The following is a 22,151-nucleotide window of genomic DNA, read 5'->3' on the forward strand; positions in this document are numbered from 1 at the left end:
TCCTCTGACCCTGGATCCCCTCACAGTGAGGCTCACACCTGGCTGCTCTTCAGAGAGACTCTCTTCTCTAACAGTCTCCTTCACTGCCACAGAATCCTCGGCAATAGAAGCAGCTTCAATGTCCTTTCTGGAGGCATTATCCTGGTTTGACACCTGGTCAGGTACAGTCGGCTACCTAGCGAGTCACGAAGACCTTTCAAACCAAAACTCCATGCAGTCCCTACATGAAGTCCTAGCTGCTGGGGCTAAGACAATGGACTTCCTAACTGCTACAACTGCAACCATGTGGGGCAATTGGATCCTCAAAAGGAGGGAATGAGTAGTTTCCAGACTTCATAGGAGCATCGGTAAGGCCGAGAAGTCAGATTTGAGAAACTCGGACCTTTTGCAACCTCTCCTCTTTTCTAAACAGGCAGTTTCCTCTGCCTTAGATACTTGGAGGAAAGAGACGCAGGACACCGCGATGCAAAAAGCTGCCTCCCTTTGCACAATGCAACAGCAGCCAACTCCACAACCCAAAACCACAGCCGCAACTCCACTCCCAGCCAAGAGCCTCAGCCGCCCCTCTTTTATAGCCAAACCTATGGGCAGAGGAAAGTTGGCTCCTCCCAAGGCTAAAGGCAGAGGGAGGAACCCTAGACAGAAATAGGGTCATGGTTCCCCCCTCACAGTGCGTAGGGGGTTGCCTGCAGGGGAGTTGTAGGAGGTGGAAGGCTAGGGGGCCATGCAATGGACCATCAGGGTGCTTCATTGGGGGTACCGCATCCCCTTCATAGGCTCTCCTCCTCCTCTAATTCCTCCCCCGATCTCGTCCTCCCAGGTCCCTCGGGATCCCGGGAAACAGCAAGCCCTAGCTCAGGAGATCCAGAGCATGCTTCTAAAATGCGTCATACAAGAGAGTCTCCAACACCTCCCCAGGGTTTTTCAGTCGCCTCTTTCTGGTAGAAAAAGCCTCGGGAGGTTGGAGACCAGTAATCGATCTCTCTACCTTGAATCAGTTTGTGAAGCAAACTCAATTCAAAATGCAGACAGCAGCCTCCGTGACCCAAGCAGTGCGTCCAGGAGACTTTATGGCATCTGTGGACATAAAAGACGCATATTTCCAAGTGCCGATCCATCGTGCATATCGGAAATTCCGGTGCTTTTTGGTTCAAGGTCAAATCTTCAAGTTCAAAGTCCTATGCTTCGGCCTCTCGACCGCCCCACAGGTCTTTACGAGGGTTTTCAAAGTCGTTTCCTCGTGGGCTCACAAGCACGGGATACATCTGCTAAGGTACCTAGACGATTGGCTACTCCTGGCCTCGTCCAGGGAGCTAGCTCTGGATCACCTGAGAAGACTTCTAGACCTTTGCAAGGACCTGGGGATCCTTATAAACGCAGAGAAGTCTTGCTTGATTCCAACCCAAGTCTTCAACTATCTGGGTATGTTCATCAACACCCAGGTAGGGAGGGTGTTCCCTTCGGAAGACAGACTTCGGAGACGCGAACAAACCATCGCCCAACTCTTGTCTCCACTGCCTCCTACAGCCAAGTCGTGGCAGAGAATTCTGGGCCATCTTTCCTCCCTGGAAAAACTAGTTCCAGGCGGAAGATCAAGAATGAGAAGTCTCCAGTGGCATCTGAAGACCCATTGGTCTCAAAAGATCCATTCCCCATTCTTGTCAGAGGAGGTTCCAGCTCTGGTGATACAAGATCTTCATTGGTGGTCAACCAGAGAGAATACCCAAAAGGGCATTCCCCTCCAAAGCCCCAGTCCTAAGTTAAAACTCTTTTCGGACGCATCGCTACGGGGCTAGGGTTCCCACCTAGGGCCGAAATTAGCATCAGGAGTTTGGAATTATTAGCAGCCTGGAAAGGCCTAAAATACTTTGTAAAAGATCTACAAGGACTAGAGGTGGTGCTGATGAGCGACAACTCCACAGCCGTCTCGTACATCAACAAACAAGGGGGTACTCTGGCAAGAGACCTCTGTCTGCCAGCGGTCCAGATTTGCCAGTGGGCGGAAGGTCACAACATTTCTCTCTCAGCCAGGTTTATTCCGGGCCGGAGAAACATCGTGGCGGATCAACTGAGCAGGCATCACCAAGTGTTGAGTGGCGAATGATCTTTGGATCCTCGAGTAGCGAAGATAGTAATAGTTTTGTGGGGTTTCCCCACAATAGACCTGTTTGCTACTTCTCTGAATGCGAAACTTCCCTGCTACGGGTCCCCAGTTCCAGACCATTAGGCAGCGATCCAGGACGCCCTTCAACATTCTTGGGACAACCTGGACGCATATGCCTTTGCACCCTTTTGCCTGCTCAGAATGGTGATCAACAAACTCAGGACCTCCCGGAACTGCAAGCTAACCCTAATAGCTCCGGTATGGCCAAGTAGAGAATGGTTCGCAGACCTTATTTCCCTGCTGGTTCAAGTTCCAAGGTTTCTGCCTCCAGAACCCCTTCTGCTGACGCAGCCACACAGTGGTGTCCCCCACGGGAGAATCCCCTTCCTGAAGCTTCACGCCTGGAGGCTGTCCAGTCACTCCTCAGAAGCAGAGGCTTTTCAGGGAAGGTGGCTGAGCACATGTCCAGGCACCTGCGCCAATCTTCCACAAACCTCTACCAAGCAAGATGGAGAGTTTTTGCAGCTTGGTGTAGAGGGCGAGGCGTGTTTCCACTCGATCCCTCTCTTCCATTAGTGGCAGACATCCTTGTGTACCTCAGGGAGGAAAAACTCCTCTCAATCTCGGCAATTAAAGGCTATTGTTCAGCCTTAAGCCTCATCTGTAGACTGAGAGGGGTTGACCTTTCCACCTCATTAGATATCACCTTGTTGATTTGAGGTTTTGAGAGATCTTGCCCTCCCAGTTGAGATTAGACCACCACCTTGGGACGTGTCCCTGGTCTTACGTTCCTTGAAGGGTCCACCCTATGAGCCCTTAAATAGGACCTCTGACTACTTCCTAACCCTTAAGACCGTCTTCCTAGTAGCTCTGGCCTCGGCAAAAAGGGTCGGTGAACTACATGGTCTAACCTACAAAGTCACCCATTCTAGAGGATGGGGGGAAGTCTCGCTCAACTTCGTGCCAGGCTTTGTGGCCAAAACTCAGAATCCTTCATCGGCCGATGAGAGGTTTAGAGAATTTCAATTTTCCAGCCTCAATAAGGTAACACAGGATAATGACCAATTGCTACTGTGCCCAGTCAGGGTGCTAAGGAAATACCTGAAGCGCACCAGACCTTTCAGACCACCCCTCCGTCATCTCTTCCTCAGTACCAACAAGGTAAAGAAGAGAATCTCTTGCAACACCATCTCTATCTGGCTCAAGAAAGTTATTGCGAGAGCCATTCACGGTGACCCAGAGGCAGCTCAACCCAAAGCCCATCAAGTTAGGGGAGTGGTTGCCTCACTGGGGTTTAAGAAAAAATTTTCAGTCTCCCAAGTCTTAAGAGCTGGAGTCTGGAAACGCCAATCTACATTCATCACTCACTATTTATCCGATGTGACACATAGGTCTCTAAACACCTTTTCTATAGGGCTTATTGTGGCAGGTCAACAGGTGCTGTAGCTACCTTACGCCCTTTCAGGGGACAGTGACCATTGGTTGAGGATTTTGTGTTACACTAGGTTTTTAAAAGGACATCCATCTATCTTCTGAACTTCTTTCTTCCTCCCATCTGGGTATCCTAGTCTGTAACCAGTTTCAGCTTGACTTGCCAATGGAAATAACGTATGAAACTCATTTGACTCCTCTCACAGGGTATAAGTTATACTCGTAGTCACGAGGGTTCCCCTTTTCAAGGTCGGGGGAATCCTAAGTATGAAAGGGTCTGAGTCGAATGTTCCTGACCCTCTTCATTCTGAAACATTTGTTTCCACGTAATTACAAACTTTCAGTCAAGCTAAGATTATGGGGATCTACAAAGAAAAGTTTAACGGGAGATTTTTTCGTCAAAAGAGTCTAGTCCGTGGACTATCTTTCCTAGGATTATGGGACTCCTCGACCACCCTGACCTCAAGACTAAGTCTCCTATAGTAAAGAATGAGGGTTTGTAGCAAGTGTAGGAACAAATGACAAACTTATAACAGAGTTTGTATTTTTCCTAACATACAAACCCGAATTCTTTACACAAATCTTCCCTCCGTCACCGCCCCCTAAAAATAGTCGTAGCTAGAATTCGATTGAAGGTATTCAGTAGCTACCGACCGACAGTCCCCTACCACTAACAGGTGGATAACTACTGGCCCAGTCGTTAACAACCTTGTTAAGGTTTTCTGCCGTATTTTCCAGCTTGTGCTAGAATATCTCCTATAGTAAAGAATTCGGGTTTGTATGTTAGGAAAAATACAAACTCTGTTATAAGTTTGTCATTTGTTCCGTAACTGAAGTACAAACCACGCTATTTAATAGGGGATATTACGTCGGCGTAGCTGAAATGACGAGCCATTAGAATTTTAACGAGGGTTTACTTACTACCCCACTACTAGTTAGCGGGGGGGTAGGGAGGGGTGGCTTGTTACTCCCCCCCACACACACACCTGTGAATACTTCACTTTGCTTTTGGCTCGGGTGATGAACAGACGTGTCTGCTCTCACCCTCACTTCACTGCCATTTTGCTTTTGCTTTCTCTTTTTCTACAGAGTGTGAGAAGTTGGCCTCTATTAATAATAATGCGTACGTGTCCTGGATTACCTGACTGCCCTTGTGGGACTTTTATGTCGGTGGTCGACACAGATCCTCACACTTTGTGTCCTCATTGTAGGGGCCAATGGTGTGATAGTGGTAATGTATGCGGTGAGTGTAGAGAGTGATCTACCTCCCAGTGGGAGAGGTTTGCCCGACGCTTGAAGAAGTCCAAAAGGGATATTTCTCTTTCAAAGGCTTCTTTGAAGAGAGAAAATTCCAAGGCCTCTTCTTCCGTAGCCCAAACCTCCTCCGAAGCTCCCACTCGATCGGTATCTTCCGAGAGGCCGTCGAGTGGTAGCGTAGGCCGTAGTTCTGTTGACCGATCCCGGGGTGCAGGAGAGGTAGTTGCCTCCCATAGCGAGGCAGCTGCCCCTCCTCCCCAGGAGGAGGATATTGATTTCTCTGTGAATAACAATGATTTGTTACAGCTTTGGGCTTCCTTGGGGCTTCAGGGTTCGCCCTCCAAGGAAGCCCTGTTTCACATGATCAAACTGGGAGCAGCTGTTAAGCAATCGACGACGATAGCAGACATAGATCCTCTGTCTATCGTCGACGTTGTTGTAACGGAGGCCTCCGATGTGTCTGATCAAACTCCTGCTCCTGTTGTTGTTGAGGTAGCTGAAGGCTTAGCTTCCCCCTCTGAACATCCTTCGAGGGTGGAACTTAGTCCTACGGTCCCTCCTGTTAGTGAATCTCCCCCTCGGGGGAGTTCACTTAGACTCCTCTGCGGAGGCCTTATGATGGTCAGCTTGCTGATCCCCCGGCCCTTAGAGGGCGTATAAGGCGGAAGGCTCGTCCTCCCCTTCGCCGTAGAGGACTTCCTTCTCCTCACAAGGGAGTTAGGAGGCGCCTCTTCGGCTCATCATCCTCGCAGTCCTCTGCGGAGGAGACTCGCCGTTCACCAATCCTGCCAGCTACCACCTTAGACCTCTCCAGAGATCGTTCGCGATCTCCTTCGGTGGAAGGTCGTCCTTCGGGACACCCTGACCTGTCACCCTCCAGACCTGCTGACCTGCCGTCACCCTTCAAGGCTGCTGATGCACTATATGCGCCTTCTAACCCTGTCATTGCACAGGCACCGGTCCCTTCGGGGCACAAGGGACTTGAGCGCAAAATTGCACCTCAGTCCCTTAAGCGCCAGGTCCCCCCTGCGCGCCATCACGCTGCTGCTGTTCCTGACTTAGCGCCCCAGCACGCACCTCCGCATGCGCGCACCAGTTCCTGTTCCTACGCGCCAGGGTTCCCCTGCGTGCCCACGATCTCCTGCGCGCCAGCGCCCACCTGCAGTTCCTGCTATAGCGCGCCAGTGCTCACCTGCGCACACGCGCTCACCTGCGCGCAAGCGCTCATCTGTTCCTGCTACAGCGCTCAAGCGCTCTCCTACTCGTCAGCGCTCTCCAGTGCCTCAGCGCACTTCTGGAATTAAGTGGCAGTTGTTCCTGATACAGCGCGCAAGCGCTCACCGGCGTGCCAGCGCACCCCTACGTTCCAGCGCGTAGTCCAGGAGGTACCTAAGTTAGCGCACGGGCGCTCACAGGTACCCCTGCACTCTCCATCCAAACTGCGCAATCCTGTGCGCCCGAATCCTGTTGCGTGCGATGCGCCCCCAAGTCAGCAGCGCACACCTGTGCGCCCGAATTCTGTTGTGCGCCCATCGCAGCAGCGCCCTCCTGTGCGCCCGCATCCTGATGCGCGCCCACAATCTCCTCGGGACAGTTCCTGCACCACCTGTGCGCCAGCGCGCAAATTCACCTTTGGGCTATCACGAGGCTGCGCAATCGCACCCTCGCCCCGTGCTTCCAGATATGCGCGCTCCACGCCCACGCGCTAGAGACATTTTTCCTGCGCACGCGCGCCCAACAGTCAAGCCCGCACGGGCTCTTCAGCAGGTTCCTGCGCGCCTGCGCACGCGCGATCAAATGATTTCTCACGTGCAAGCGCCCATCCAGCCTTCAACCCCGCCCCACGTTCCAGCTCCTGCGCGCCGCACCCCCTCGCCATCACCTATGCGCGCCCCACGCCCTCGCCATCACCCTCGCGCGCGCATGCGCGAAATTCCTACTGCGCGCGATCCAGGGCAGGGCTCATCGTGCGACCACCAGCGCGATTTGCGCCGCGATCGCCAGCGCGATCCCGCCCGCGATTTCACGGGGCTTCAGGCGGACAGGTCATCGTCTCGTTCCCCTCCTCGCAAGCGCAGAAAAGCGCGCTCGCCGGTTGGGGGGAGGTTTCCGGACAGGTCTAAGGACTCTTTTTCTTCAGCTTCGTTTCAGGCGAACCCTCGTTTGTCGACTCCTCCTAGGGATCGATCGATCCCCTTCCCTCCAGAGGGAGTGTCTGACAGTGCGACTGTCAGCCAGCAGCCCTGGTTTGGGACCATAGTCAGAGCTCTCATGCAGGCTTTTAAGCCTGTGTTCTCTGAACTGGGTCACATAACAGTGGCAGCTTCTTCTCCCCTGAAGAGGAAGAGAGGAATCCCCTCCGTGGTGACTTCTCCGAGGGCTAAGCTGTCTCCTCGGAAATCCTTACGCAAGGCTCCCTCTCCCCCTCAGACTTTCTCTCCCTCCCCTGCGGATGAGGATTTCCCATCCTCAGGGGAGTCGGACGAGCCGGTCCGTTCCCCCATCGCACCAATGGGGGAAACTCCGCCTCTCCCTGAGAAGTCTTTCTCGCACAGGGGTAGAGGAGAGCCTGCATCCATCATTACTAGTCTTGTATCCCTCCCAGGAGCCAGTTAGACCTTCGGAAAATGTCTACGAGTCCCCCCAGGAAGAGCCACTGGGGACGGGAGACTTTGCTGCTAGCCCTTCGGGAGGAGAGCTTCAAGAGTCAGAACATGCGTTCTGGCAAGTTCTGACCCTCATGAGAAATCTCAATGGGTTTCTGGACCCAGAGATTCCTCCTCGTGAGGGTAAGGACACGGTCTTGGACCGAGTCTATGGCATCCAGAAACCCTCTAGGGCCAGTGCAGCTTTGCCCTGGTCACAAGGGATGAAGAGGGCCAGAGACAAAGTCGAAGGCCAGCTCTCTGAGCTTGCCTCCTCCAACAGATCCAGCGCCGGTAACAAGCTCCTCCCTCCTCCTCGAGTCCACCAGAGGAAGTATTTCGAGATCTTTGAGGAGACTTGTTTGGGTCTTCCTGTTCACCATTCTGTGGAAGAACTCACTGGGGGAGTCCCTCGAGAGAGACTCTCCAACCGGCATGTTTCGTTTTCTGCTACTGAGATCCTAAGCCAGGAGAAGGTGGCGAAGTGTGCCATGCAGGCAACCTCATGGCTTGACATCTGGCTGGGGTCTCTGGGCATCCTGGCGAGGTCTGAGTATCTGTCCAAGGAAAGCACCAGGAAGGCACTGGAGACACTCTTACTCTCAGACACGCGGACCATTGAGTTTCTGGCCCACCAAGTCCATTACGATCCTGAAACGTCGGGACGCAGTGGCTGAGAGATTTCACCAGAAGGTCCCCAGTTCCAACGTTAGCAGGCTCAGACATTCTTCCGTACTCGGTAAGAGTTTGTTTGAGCCTAAGGACGTGGAGCTAGCTGCTGAGAGGTGGAGGAAGTCCAACCAGGATTTCCTCCTCCATAGGGCCCTGACATCGAGGCCCTACAAACCTTCAGCAACCCAACAGCCCCGTCCAGCTAAGAATGCGAAGAAGACGACAGCAGCAAAGCCAAAGGTGTCCAAGCCCTTTCCTGTCAAGGACAGGAAGGGCAGAAAGTCCTCCAGGGAAGGTAAAAATCCTAGAGGGAGCGGCCGAGACCGTAAACGCTAGGATTGGCAGTCCCCCTGCATGTCCACCAGTGGGGGGATGCCTACAAAGTTGCGCGACAAGGTGGCAGCAACTCGGGGAAGATACCTGGACGATTTCCATGATCGGTCAGGGATATCGCGTCCCGTTCACAACATCTCTACCTCCCCTGACAGCGAAGCCAGTGTCATTGAGCTCCCTTACCATGGGATCGGTAAGGGGGCAAGCCCTCCGGGCAGAAGTCGAGACCATGTTGAAGAAGGACGCTCTCCAAGAGATGGCAGACGGGTCCCCAGGCTTCTACAGTCGACTCTTTCTTGTAAAGAAGGCGTCTGGAGGCTGGAGACCAGTCATCGACCTCTCAACCCTGAACTGGTTTGTCAAACAGACACCGTTCAGCATGGAGACGGCAGACACGGTCAGACTTGCAGTGAGACCACAAGACTTCATGTGTACACTGGACCTGAAGGACGCGTACTTCCAGATCCCAGTCCACCCGTCTTCAAGGAAGTACTTTAAGATTTTGCCTAGACAACAAGATCTACCAGTTCAAGGTGCTGTGCTTCGGTCTCTCCACAGCTCCTCAAGTGTTCCCCAGAGTGTTCACTCTGATATCATCTTGGGCTCACAGGATCGGTATCCGTCTCTTCCATTACCTGGACGACTGGCTGATCCTAGCAGACTCGGAGGCAACCCTTCTTCGCCACCGAGACAAGCTTCTCGAACTTTGCCAGGATCTAGGGGTCATGGTAAATCTCAAGAAGTTCTCTCTGCAGCCCTCTCAGAAACTCGTATACCTAGGCATGGTCATAGACACCAATCTTCACAAAGCCTCCCCATCCGATGACAGGATAGCAAGGCTGAGGAAGGTCGCAAGGCTTTTCCTCAAACGAGAAGAACTTCCAAGCGTGGTTACGTCTCCTCGGCCATCTCTCTTCCCTGGCCCGTCTGGTTCCCAATGGTTGCCTCAGAATGAGATCTCTCCAGTGGCGACTCAAGTCTCGGTGGAATCAAGGACACGATTCCCCGGACACTCTTATCCCTATGGGTCCTACGGAACAGACGGACCTTCAGTGGTGGGTGGCAGACGAGAACCTACGAAAGGGAGTGGATCTTCTCGTCCTTCCCCCGGATTTGATGTTGCTTTTGGACGCATCAAAGAAAGGGTGAGGAGCCCACGTTCTGAACCACAGGACCTCAGGCCTGTGGTCAGAATCAGAAAAGTACCTCCACATAAACCTGCTATAAATAAAGGCCGTATTCCTGGCACTTCAGAAGTTCCATCAGGTCCTGGCGGGCCACTCTGTGGTGGTGATGAGCGACAACACCACAGTGGTGGCTTATATCAACAAGCAGGGAGGTACCTTTTCAGAACAGCTATCCCATCTTGCAGTAGAGATACTGAGATGGTCCGAAGTCCACTCGGTCACACTATCGGCTCGCTTCATTCCAGGCAAGAGGAATGTGCTCGCCGACAGTCTGACAAGAGCGACGCAGATAGTGAGTACCGAATGGTCTTTGGATCGTCAAGTAGCCAACAAAGTCCTGACTTTGTGGGGTTCCCCGACTGTGGATCTGTTCGCTACAGCGCTGAACTTCAAGCTCCCGCTGTACTGCTCCCCAGTCCCGGACCCCAAGGCTCTCTGGCAAGATGCCTTCCAGCAACGGTGGGACAACATCGATGTATACGCCTTTCCTCCGTACTGTCTGATGAGGAGGGTGCTCAACAAGATCAGAATATCGGTCAATCTATTGATGACCCTGATAGCTCCGCTATAGCATCACGTAGAGTGGTTTCCGGACCTTCTGCAACTCCTTACGGAGCTCCCGAGAGAACTCCCTCCACGTCACGAGCTACTCAAACAACCACATGCCAACATCTTCCACAAAGCCGTAGTTTCGCTTCGACTTCACGCCTGGAGACTATCCAGCACCTCCTTGCTGAGAGAGGATTTTCGCAGCAAGTTGTGAATAGGATGTCTGGACACCTGCTCAGGTCATCCGCAGGGGTCTACCAGGCGAAGTGGGAAGTTTTCTGTGGTTGGTGTCGTGGAAGGGGTATCTCTCCACTCGATGCCACTATTCCAGCAATAGCGGAGTTCTTCATGTATTTGCGGGAAGAAATGCGCCTTTCAGTCTCGGCAGTGAAAGGCTATCGCTCAGCCTTAAGTCTAGCCTTCAGGCTCAAAGGAGTGGACATTTCTTCCTCTCTGGAGCTTTCTCTACTCGTACGGAGTTATGAACTTACCTGCCCTCAGTCGGAAGTGAGACCTTCTCCATGGAATGTGGCCTTCAAGAAAAACTATTCAGTTACTCAGGTCCTGCAAGCTGGGGTGTGGAAGCGTCAGACGACCTTCACATCCCACTACCTGCAAGACGTGACACACAGGAGACTCGATACGTTCTCTATCGGCCCTGTGGTGGCTGCACAACAGCTGGTCGAACCTCAGGCTCCTTAATGGACAGGTAGCAGAAGGTTGAGGGCATTGTTACCCGGTTTTAGTCTACATTAATGAAAAGGTTTGTCTGGCCCTTATTCTTTTCTTCATCCTCTCCTCCCTTGTAGAAAGCAGCATCCTGGGTTCTCTGCACAGCTGACCTCAAACCACTGCAGGTAAACCATGCTTTCTTGTGTTCCTAGTATTAAGTGTAATACTGTCACATCCCCATACCCTGACGAGGTGGTATTGGGAGAGTCCTAGCCTAGAATTCTATCTGAAGAACTCCAGGTCAACTTCCTAGGACGAGTCACACTTCTCACCCTCACACACAGCTTATGTAGGCCGCAGCAGTTACACAGCAATGCTAGCGAGGCGGAGGGACTCCTTATTTCTTGAGTACTTACGCACTCAAATATCGAGTCCCCGGGCAAAGCCAAAGCCAGTATGGCAGGGACTTACCACCCTTCCTAAGGGGTGAGTCACCCATATTAAATAGCGTGGTTTGTACACTATTTCAGTTACGGAACAAATGACAAATTCGTAGATAATTTGTATTTTTCCTAACTATACAAACCTTAGCTATTTAATCAAACTTGCCTGCCAGCCCTGTCCCCCGTGAAGTCCTACCTCTAAGCAAAGTGAAGTATTCACAGGTGTGTGTGAGGGGGGGGTTAGCTTCCCCCCGCTAACTAGCGGTGGGGTAGTAAACCCTCGTTGAAATTCTAATGGCTCGTCATTTCAGCTACGCCGAAGTAATAACCCATATTAAATAGCTAAGTTTTGTATAGTTAGGAAAAATACAAATTATCTACGAATTTGTCATTTTTTGCACTTCTGTGAAATTTAGTTATTAATTTCCATTGCAAGGCCATTCCTTTGATATATACCATATATATTGGGTAATTTAATTTGTAATAAATGATGAAATATTTTAGTGATAAATCGCGAAACTCATGATACGGCCGTTGTCCTTTTGCGACATTCCCCTTAGCACTTTGTGGGTTAGTGCAGGGTATACAATGGCAGTTTACATTCCCTCTTTGAGAAATGTAAGGAGTGCTCACCCTCCCAGTGGCATATCAGGAGGCAAAAGAAGAAGGCTAAGTGCAATTCTTCCCCCTTGGACTCGTGCCAAGGTTGAAGCGAATAAACCAGTTCTTTCAACCCCTGGTACCCTGCCCTCTGACCCTTTGCTGTCGGTCTGTTCCTGAGGTAAGGCGGGGAAGAGTGGTGGCGAATTAACTCACGGTCAAGTCTTGGGGGTGAAGAGAAAGATGCCTGTTTCTTTCATCAAAATGGGTGAGTTTCTCCCTTGGGAGGAGCCCGATAGTGGTAATTTACTAGCAGTGGACGATGCTATATTATGCCTTTGGACTTCCCTTGCACTAAAGGCTTTAGTACATCATCCAAAGGTGGGCTAGCTATTACGGGATTAAGACGACACGATTTTGACCATCAGCCTGAACTTGAGCAACCGGCTAACATTCAACCTTTGAGTTGAGTATCACTGTTTGCTCTACATCCTGGAGGGTTGACGATGGACTCGGTATTAGCAGGAACTAACTCTCCTTCCCACAATTAGGATGCCAGAAAAATCAAGCTTTCTCAGTTGTGTGGTCCCCAGAAGAAAAGCACCTGCATTCAACATTTTGGCAATGTGAGCAGCATTCCTATCTCTGCAAGCTTTCCAACAGAGAAGTGTTGTTGAGCGACACCACTACAACTGTAGCTTACGTAAACAGGAAAGGAGAGCCTGTCCCATACAGTCTTTGCAAGTTGCTGAAGCCGGAGCAAATTTGGGCTGGGAACAACTCTGTAGAGTTTTCAGCGAGGTTTTTTCAGACAAGAGTAATGTTCTATAGACACACTCAGTTGCCAGAGACAGGTTGTACTATTCTTACTAATGAATATAGATCCAAATCAAATAATAGGTGAAATGAAAATAAATTTGTGAAACATTTTTGGTTAGAATTGATGGTGTACAAATTACTTATGTGACAGACTAAAGGTTGTAAGATAGAATAGTGTACAGTAGAATCTGTTTTCATTATAGAATGTCTTTGTAACAAAATATGTCCGTAATGTAGAATGAATGTAATTTATCCATATTGATTTTTCAATATTAAACTTACCCGATAATCATGTAGCTGTCAACTCCGTTGCCCGACAGAATTCTATGGAGGGATACGCCAGCTATCACAATACTAGAAGGGGGTGTACTTACCAGCGCCACCTGTGGCCAGGTACTCAAGTACTTCTTGTTGACACCTCCTCAATTATTCCTCTGTCGTGCTTCCGGCAAGACGTTCTGGGATACGCTTATGTTCTTGGATTATTTTCACGACTTTGGTGAAGTATTTCTCTTTGATTTCGGCTGTCGCTTTACTGGAAACTTCTATATTAGCTTAGTTAGCTTTTGGAATTAATTTGATTAATTATGGTGTCGAAGAGAGTATGAACTCTCTTTCACCTTTCATTGGCCGACCCTTCCCTTAGACGGAAGTGTTGGTGTCTAAGAGAGTATAGACTCTCTTTCTTAATTTTGTAACAAAAGTTATAGATTTATTTTATATCTCTCCGCCTCTTATAGGCCTCTTCGATTAACTTCCTTTTATTATAAACTTATTAAAATTAATTTTTATATTTGTTTATATTCGACCTTCCTAATAGTAGGCGGTCTTTTCTTGGTACCGAAGTTAATTAACATTGAGCCCGTCATTTCGGTTTTACCTGTTAACATATTATGCTATTTTAATGTCTTTGAAAGAATTTCTTTGATAGTCTAGTACTGTTTTCAAAGTTGAACTAACGTTTTGTTTTGTCTCTGCAGTTGTTGACGTTCAGAACGTTCAACTTGCACTCTATCGTTACGATAGAGAAAGAGTTTTCACGGTTTCACGTTGCAGTAAGAGTAACCGTGTCTAGCGTTTTGTTCATTCTTTCTTAACTTAATGGTTTTGATCCTAATAAAGGAACTTTTCATTTTGGGAAATATTTCAGTTTTTTCCTTTAACAATAATATGTTTTAACGATATATATGATTGGGCTCTTCTCTCAGGTTCTAAGTCAAGAGAGAGAGAGAGAGAGAGAGATAGAGACGGAGGGAGAAAGAGGAGAATAAACGTTTCATTCAAGCCTGCCAGGCGTACGAATAACGTTGTTATCGTTTTTACTCTTCTCCCTAGTCTCTTTAGGGGAAGAAGGTAAACGTTTCTAGAGTGATCTAGTGTTTAGTCTCTTTCCAGCCACTGAATTATTTATCTTTCATTAGATTTTTCTGTTACATTGTAATTCTGTTTTCGCAATTACTAACTTTTGAGAAAGGATAGAATTGCGTGTTTCAGGTACAAACCACTTGAAGTTTCGAGTTCAGTGAAATAAGTGCAAACAGAAAATCAAAGTGATAAGTGATTAGCGCAAAGTTCAGTGTTGTGCGTGAGGGTACTTCTGTGCGCGCCAGTCGTCCTCCCAGTCCGGGACCTCTTGCAAGCTCCCAAGCCCAGGGGAGAAGCAATGTCGAAGGGCAGAAGGGTTCAGCAGGCCTTGATCGGCGCACAGAAGTATCCTCGGTGGTTGTGGGCGTGTCTTACCGAGACCGTCACTCCCACCCGCAGACGATTGAGCCCTTATTTTGCTCGTCTGCAGAAGAAATTTAGGGGAGAAAACGCTGGTCTCAGGTCTCAAGACCTCTTAAACGTAAAGTCCAGACCTATGCCAGACGTACGAAGTTAGAGTTCAACAACCCGGATGCAGTCATTGGGTTAGCTCTGACTCTCCTCAGTCATCAGTTGAATGCACTCCGCCTAAGAGGAGTAAGGTTCTGCCACAACAGAGCTCGACTGTTAAGGCTTTACCTCAGCCTACTGTAGTTTCTGCCGACCCCAAGTGGACTCTACTACAGTCCATGCAAGCACTGCTTTCGGACTTGATGCGTGAGTGTCGGGCTGAGAGTGTTGCGCCTCCGCCTCCGCCTACACTCCCTCCGCCTGCGCTCGCTCCGCCTGATCGCAGTTCCACCTGCCAGGCGTACGATGTTGAGCCACGTTCTGAGTTTGCTGTTCCCAGTGGTGTTCAGCCTCTGCCTTCCTTAAGGCAACTTTTACAATGGGATCAGGAGGATTATACCTCTCTTCCTCCGCCTCCACTTGCTGCTCCACCAGTGATGCAACACTCGGTTGAGGTACAACAACCTCTCCCGTCCATGAGTCAGTCTCCTCAGCTCTCGCTGCAGCGAGCTCAACCCTCCTCAAGGCAAGCACCTCAACACCTTAGCCTTGCGCCTCAGGAGCCTCAACTTGCGAGATTTTTACTGCGTTCTGCGCAGCCACTACCTTTTCGCTCTCAGCTCACACCGCAGGAACCTCAACTCGTTCCTCAGGAACTTGCTACTGCGCATCCGCCAACCACTCAGCAAGCGCAACCCTTGAGTTCAGCCACTCATGCCAGGAGTCAGCCTCCTCCACCCATGAGCCTACCTTCTGCTGATCAGCCTTTGCAGACTGAGCCTCAGGTGTTCCCTCAACAGAGTCTTGAAGAGGAAACCACAACTATTGTTGTTCCAGCTCGTTCTGACTCTGCTGTTCAGCATACCTTACCTCCATTTTCAAACCTATGATAATGGAGGTTATTTGTATTACTTATAAAAATATATTTGTATTCCTGGCAATATATTTTTAACAATATCGCAAAATATGGCAAAAATATGAATCATGAGTTATGAATGTAAGGTATATATTATGTTGATATTTAAACCCCATGCAAGCATGCATAAAGCACTCTAGCACTGGTCATGGAATTTCTGAGAAATGTTAAACGCCATGCACACGCTCTGCTTACCTTACATGCTCTGCTCACAACATGCTCTGCATACTACATGCTCTGCATACAGCATGCTCTGCATTCAGCATGCTCTGCATACAACATGCTCTACATACAGCATGCTCTGCATACAGCATGCTCTGCATACAACATGCTCTGCACACAGCATGCTCTGCATTCAGCATGCTCTGCATACAACATGCTCTGCATTCAGCATGCTCTGCATTCAGCATGCTCTGCATTCAGCATGCTCTGCATACAACATGCTCTACATACAGCATGCTCTGCATACAGCATACTCTGCATACAACATGCTCTGCATACCTTACCGCATGCTTCTCAGTCACACATCTTTGGTTGTTGCCAACTCACTAGACTGTCAAGCAGTTTCATAACGTTGCCTTCTAGTCTGCTGCTTTTGCACCAGTGAACCCTCACTGACAGAACTTAGCTTTTCTAGGATATGGTCCCTGTAGATGAGAAAGTTCTTTTCTCCCTCCTTCTGATATTCCCTTGAGGACTCTGTCATTTGGAGGGAGCCTTTAGCTGCATAGCCTCCTATGGACTTTTATTTAAGCATAACATGCTTCCAGGGAAGGTAATGGTTCCACTTCAGTCGCTAATCCCGTCTGTTACCACACCTGCTCCCATAGACCTTGAGCTGTGTTACAAGACATGCAGTCCAAGCTTAGTCCTTGTTAGAGGATTTTTTGTTTACGGAGTCAATGTGTCACGGGGAAGACGTTCAACAACCAACAGAAGTGACTTGTTGTGACGCAGTGCGGCAACCTCAGCAACCCGATAAGGAGTTTGTCTGTACGACCCAGACAGTCTAGACAGATTCGGGTTGTCACTGTACTTCCTCGCTTGCCCATGATTGACAGTTCACAGACTGTGCAGCAGTACCATGATCTTGTGTCCGGCTCCGTCAGACGACTGGCTTTTAAGAGCTCCCACAAGTCGTCGCTGTCTGGAGATTTTCAAATGGACTATGGATCTGACCAAGGAACTGGGCCTCCTGGTCAATTTTGAGGAGTCTCAGCTCGTCCCATCCCAGACCATTGTCTCCTTGGGTATGGATCTTCAGAGTCGAGCTTTTCGGACTTTTCCGTCGGCCCCAAGGATCTTCCAAGCCCTAGAATGCATCCAGAGCATGCTGAGAAGGAACCGATGCTCAGTCAGGTAGTGGATGAGTCTAACAGGGACACTTTCATCGCTGGCCCTGTTCATCGTGTTAGGGAGACTCCACCTCCCCCCCTTCAGTATCATCTAGCTGCTCACTGGATAAAGGACATGACGCTAGAGACGGTCTCAGTCCTGTTTCCGAAGAGAGGAGGTCTTCTCTCGCGTGGTGTAAGAACAGCTTTCTTCTCAAGGAAGTCTACCTTTGGCTGTTCAGAAACACAACCGCCGTCTCCTCTCGGACGCATCAGACACGGGCTGGGGTGCGACTTTGGACGGACAAGAATGCTCGGGAACTTGGAATCAGGAGCAAAGGACACTTCACATCAATTGCAAGGAGTTGTTGGCGGTTATTCTGGCCTTGATAAACTTCAAGTCCCTCCAGCTTAACAAAGTGGTGGAGGTGGACTCTGACAACACCACAGCCCTGGCTTATATCTTCAAGCAGGGAGGGACTCTTTCGTGGAAGTTGTTCTAGATCGCAAGGGACCTACTCATCTGGTCTAAAGATCGAAAGCTAACTGGTAACGAGGTTCATTCAGGGCGGTATGAATGTCATGGCAGATCACCTCAGACGGAAGGGTCAGGTCATCCCCACAGAGTGGACCCTTCTCAAGAATGTTTGCAGCAGACTTTGGGCCCTGTGGGGTCAGCCAACCATAGATCTGTTCACTACCTCGATAACCTAGAGACTCCTGTTGTATTGTTCTCCGATTCCAGACCCAGCAGCAGTTCACGTGGATGCTTTTCTGCTGGATTGGTTCCATCTCGACCTGTATGCATTCCCGCCGTTCAAGATTGTCAACAGGGTACTTCAGAAGTTCTCCTCTCACAAAGGGACACGGCTGACGTTGGTTGGCTCCGCTCTGGCCCGCGAGAGAATGGTTCTTAGAGGTACTGCTGGTCGACATTCCCAGGACTCTTCCTCTAGGAGTGAACCTTCTAAGTCTTCCTCACGTAAAGAAGGTACACCAATCCTCCACGCTCTTCGTCTGACTGCCTTCAGACTTTCGAAAGACTCTCAAGAGCTAGGGGCTTTTCGAAGGAAGCAGCCAGAGCGATTGCCAAAGCAAGGAGAACATCCACTCTCAGTATCTATCAGTCTATAGGGGAAGTCTTCCGTAGCTGGTACAAGACCAATGCAGTTTCCTCAACCAGTACCACTGTAACCCAGATTGCTGACTTCCTGTTATATCTAAGGAAAGTAAGATCCCTTTCAGCTCCTACGATCAAGGGTTACAGAAGTATGTTGGCAGCGGTTTTCCGCCCCAGAGGCTTGGATCTTTCCACCAACAAAGATCTACAGGACCTCCCTAGGTCTTTTGAGACCTCAAAGGAACGTCGGTTGTCCACTCCAGGCTGGAATCTAGACGTGGTCCTAAGGTTCCTTATGTCATCAAGATTTGAACCTCTCCAATCAGCCTCTTTTTAGGACCTCACATTAAAAACTCTTTTCCTCGTGTGCTTGACAACAGCTAAAAGAGTAAGTGAGATCCACGCCTTCAGCAGGATCATTGTTTTCACATCTGAAACGGCTACATGTTCCTTGCAGCTCGGTTTTTGCTAAACGAGCTTCCTTCACGTCCTTGGCCTAAGTCGTTCGAGATCCCAAGCCTGTCCAACTTGGTGGGGAATGGTCTGAAGAGAGTACTTTGCCCAGTTAGAGCTCTTAGGTACTATCTAAAAAGGTCTTAACCTTTACAAGGACAATCAGAAGCCTTATAGTGTGCTATCAAGAAACCTTCTTTTCCAAGTTCTAAGAACTCAGTTTCTTACTATTCAGGCTTCTGATTAGAGAAACACATTCTCATCTGAAGGAAGAAGACCTTGCTTTGCTGAAGGTAAGGACACATGAAGTGGGAGCTGTGGCTACTTCAGTGGCCTTCAAACAGAGCCATTCTCTGCAGAGTGTTATGGATGCAACCTATTGGAGAAGCAAGTCAGTGTTCGCATCATTCTATCTCAAAGATGTCCAGTCTCTTTACGAGTACTGCTACACCCTGGGACCATTCGTAGCAACGAATGCAGTAGTAGGCGAGGGCTCAGCCACTACATTCCCATAATCCCATAACCTTTTAACCTTTCTCTTGAATACTTTTTATGGGTTGTACGGTCGGCTAAGAAGCCTTCCACATCCTTGTTGATTTGGCGGGTGGTCAATTCTTTCTTGAGAAGCGCCGAGGTTAAAGGTTGTGATGAGGTCCTTTAGTATGGGTTGCAGCCCTGTATACTTTAGCACCTTTGAGTTGATTCAGCCTCCCAAGAGGAACGCTGCGCTCAGTAAGGAAGACGATCTTATTAAAGGCAGAGTAACGGTTCAAGTCGACTTCCTTACCAGGTACTTATTATTTCATTGTTATTGTGGATAACTGATTATATGAAATACGGGATACTTAGCTATCCTTTAATCTTGTACACTGGTTTTCACCCACCCCCCTGGGTGTGAATCAGCTACATGATTATCGGGTAAGTTTAATATTGAAAAATGTTATTTTTATTAGTAAAATAAATTTTTGAATATACTTACCCGATAATCATGATTTAATCGACCCTCCCTTCCTCCCCATAGAGAACCAGTGGACCGAGGAATAATTGAGGAGGTGTCAACAAGAAGTACTTGAGTACCTGGCCACAGGTGGCGCTGGTAAGTACACCCCCTTCTAGTATTGTGATAGCTGGCGTATCCCTCCATAGAATTCTGTCGGGCAACGGAGTTGACAGCTACATGATTATCGGGTAAGTATATTCAAAAATTTATTTTACTAATAAAAATAACATTTTATCAAATTACTTATGTGACAGACTAAAGGTTTTAAGATAAAATAGTGTTCAGTAGAATCTATTTTCATTATAGAATGTCTTTGTAACAAAATACAGTATGTCCATAATTTAGAATGAATGTAATTTATCCATATTGATTTTATTTACATATTTTCAGGATATAAGAAAATATTTTTCACCTGTTGGAGGGAGTAAACCAAGTACTACTAGTTCCTCAAGAGAAACGAAGAAAAAGAATCGTATTATAGATTCAGATGATGAAGACCCTTTTCCTTCATCAAGCAAAAAACAGAAAATTTTAGCATCAGATTCAGGTATTACATACTTTACATTGCTGTTATCTTATGTTGTTGTTTGCGAGAATAAAGAATGCTTATCCTTGCATAAGCTTCTTCAAAAATTAATTGTTCTTACACAAATACAAGCTATCGTCTTTTACCTAGGAGAAAAGATAACATCGGAGCTAGAACATGGCAGTTAAAACTTGTAACAAGGTGTAAACAACCAACAGTTAGTTACTTTGGTAGCTGGAAGGTAACGAGCTCCCCTGCTGGCTCACTGATAACTCGATTGGCCGTTCCGGCACTTGATACAAACCGTTTCGCTCTTTGCAGTGGATATTATTTTGGCGAAAACTGAAACTAGCCAACAGACTTTTTAGCAAGATATTACTACCCTCTGCTAACTATTGGGCGGGTAGACCCAACTCACATGCACTGGTGAAATGACGTCACTTTTTATTAACCCTTAATAAACTGTCTATTGACTTTGAATTATTTCAGGGAATGGTCATCCTCCCAGTGGGAGCATTTCTGTGGATGGCGGAAGAAGTCTTGGTTTCTTACTCCGTCACTTGTTCCCTCCACGTTGTCTCTACTTGTTCAGCCTTCTCCGTAGGACGATCGAGTGGAACGCTGACCAGCCACACGTTGGGATACTACCGCTAGAGAGTTATTGGATCCTTTGACTGGCCAGACAGTAATACATTGGATCTCTTTCTCTGGTTACGGCTGATTTTTTCTTGGCCAACACATACACCGAATAGTGTGGCCCATTCTTTACACATTCTCTTCTTCCTTCATACACCTGAGAACACTGAAATTACCAAACACTTCTTCTTTGCTCAAGGGGCTACCGTATTTCCTGTGTTATAAGACGCAATTTTTTCCGAATAGTGTGGCCTATTCTTTACACATTCTCTTCTTCCTTCATACACCTGACAACACTGAAATTACCAAACACTTCTTCTTCTTTGCTCAAGGGGCTACCGTATTTCCTGTGTCATAAGACGCACTTTTTTCTTGAAAAATTTCCCCAAAAATCACCCTGGGCCTTAACACTAAGATAAAGTTTTATAAGGGAGTCTGGTAACCCTCATACATCTCAGTAATGACATACAAACACTCAAATGCATCAGACATAAAATATAAGCCTACAATTATCATCCATGTGTGATAAATAAATTTATTTTTAATGCTTTTTTTTTTTTTTTTTTTTATTAATGAAGGCAACAAGATGTTTTTGTTTTGATGGATGACTGATGATTCGCCATTTACACACAAACAAGCCAACTAATGGTACCTAAGCAGACGATGCTAGGATGTATTGCTTGTTTATGCAATATTTATCTATTTTCTAATATTTAGTTGATATTTTGAAATAAAGCAATATTTTGTTGCATGTGATCTGAAATTATACAGAAACCTTTTGCTGAACAGAAACTTAGAAATAAAATCTCACAACACGTTGAGTGCATTATTACCAAGTTAGCCTTAAACTAACTAGACCTAGAGTCACACTAACAACAGGAAAAATACTCCATTATGTAAAATTTATAGATTCTTTATTTGATCAATAATTAATTTTGTATGAAATATGTACACGAGGAATTAGGGAAATATTACTGAAGCTTACTTTTCTATCCAGATTTGGTCGAGAGCATTTAGCAATACTGGTTTCATGTAATTAATTTTTACCTCATACTTTCATATTACACCTAAAATATGAACATTTACTGTGCCAGACGAAAAATCACACTAGAATTCACCGACTATGAATTGCTGCTACGACACGTAAAATCGTCAATTTCTTTTTTCCAAATATTACTTAGCTGAATATAGGGTGCGTCTTATGACACGTGGAATACGTTAATTACTGTACTGTGATTATTCAGTGGCTACTTTCCTCCTGGTAAGGGTAGAAGAAACTTTAGCTATGGTAAGCAGCTCTTATAGGAGAGGGACACTCCAAAATCAAACCATTGTTCTCTAGTCTTGGGTGGTGCCATATCCTTTGTACCATGGTCTTCCACTGTTTTGAGTTAGAGTTCTCTTGATTGAGGGTACACTCAGGAACACTATTCTATTTTATTTTTTTTTCCTCTTGTTTTATTGAATTTGTGTGTTGGGCAGGCTTAATAGAAAGGCCATGGATGCCGGGTGGTTTATCAAGAGGTTATCATTTCCTTAACTGATTCTTTTTCCTTTCAAAACTGTCCTTACTGTCCTC

At 47.8% G+C, this 22,151-nt stretch overlaps 1 protein-coding gene across 1 annotated transcript in view; it reads left to right on the forward strand.

The window, feature by feature from the left end:
• Positions 1-22,151, forward strand: part of Gnf1 (germ line transcription factor 1) — a 315,450-nt gene that overhangs the window by 19,545 nt on the left and 273,754 nt on the right. Inside the window, exon 2 of the mRNA XM_068385704.1 lies at positions 19,801-19,957. Coding sequence (XP_068241805.1) covers positions 19,801-19,957 — 157 coding nt within the window. The remainder of the gene's footprint in view (positions 1-19,800; positions 19,958-22,151) is intronic.

This window comes from Palaemon carinicauda, chromosome 1 (genome assembly GCF_036898095.1).
Source record: "Palaemon carinicauda isolate YSFRI2023 chromosome 1, ASM3689809v2, whole genome shotgun sequence".
NCBI classification, from domain to species: Eukaryota; Metazoa; Arthropoda; class Malacostraca; order Decapoda; family Palaemonidae; genus Palaemon; species Palaemon carinicauda.